The following is a 657-nucleotide window of genomic DNA, read 5'->3' on the forward strand; positions in this document are numbered from 1 at the left end:
ACGGTATTGAAATATTTTGCGAACTTGAAGTGTGGATCTTTTTTGTTCGTATCGTGGTTTATGGGATTCGGTATTGGACTGATATTTACGTTCCTGTTTTGGCATTTGCAAGTGAGTGAAATATCACTGATGAACAGATGCGATCTGAAGATAGTTATGGACACCGTTATAATGTATCGCAACTAATGTTTAGGATTACGGTGGATCTCCAACGCTATTCGGTGTGGCTTCAGTTATCAATCACATTTCTGAGATATTCGCGTACTTCTTTAGTTTCAAACTCATTCGCCAGATGGGACACGTCAAAGTATGAGCATTTTATTATTTTACATTGATTGTTGTAGGTGTCTATCGGCGTTCCTATTAGTCAAGATCAATTAATCGTGTTTAGGTGTTGTGTTTGGGACTCGTCGGCAACATATTGCGTTTCTTGTACATCTCTTGGCTGAAGAACCCATGGTGGGTATTACCGTTTGAGTTCATGCAAGGTAAATAATATCGTTAACTTGTATTATTATGTTAGTTTACATCTTTGTAGTGACCTTAGTTTACCTATGATCGATTGTGTTGTAAACAAATTGATCTGTGGCACCATTTTGTTATATATTATAATATGGTATAATATTATAGTTATAATATACTCTATTCCCCCGTAAG

The 657-nt window shown here is 36.1% G+C and overlaps 1 protein-coding gene across 1 annotated transcript; it reads left to right on the plus strand.

The window, feature by feature from the left end:
- The first annotated feature begins 6 nt into the window (after positions 1 to 6).
- LOC103311627 (major facilitator superfamily domain-containing protein 6) lies at positions 7 to 577 on the plus strand. The gene is made up of 3 exons (XM_008191304.3): positions 7 to 111; positions 194 to 307; positions 392 to 577. Exons 1-3 carry the CDS (start codon positions 61 to 63, stop codon positions 494 to 496), a joined length of 270 nt encoding a protein of 89 aa, XP_008189526.1. The 5' UTR covers positions 7 to 60; the 3' UTR covers positions 497 to 577.
- The last annotated feature ends 80 nt before the right edge of the window (positions 578 to 657 follow it).

Source organism: Acyrthosiphon pisum, unplaced genomic scaffold (assembly GCF_005508785.2).
Source record: "Acyrthosiphon pisum isolate AL4f unplaced genomic scaffold, pea_aphid_22Mar2018_4r6ur Scaffold_10852;HRSCAF=11459, whole genome shotgun sequence".
NCBI lineage: Eukaryota > Metazoa > Arthropoda > Insecta > Hemiptera > Aphididae > Acyrthosiphon > Acyrthosiphon pisum.

Excerpts from the sequence above, each read along its gene's own strand:
- LOC103311627 (XM_008191304.3), top strand. The coding sequence starts at position 61 with ATGGGATTCGGTATTGGACTGATATTTACGTTCCTGTTTTGGCATTTG. Across the intron at positions 112-193 it reads TCCTGTTTTGGCATTTGCAA|GATTACGGTGGATCTCCAAC; the intron begins GTGAGTGAAATA and ends ACTAATGTTTAG. Across the intron at positions 308-391 it reads GCCAGATGGGACACGTCAAA|GTGTTGTGTTTGGGACTCGT; the intron begins GTATGAGCATTT and ends AATCGTGTTTAG.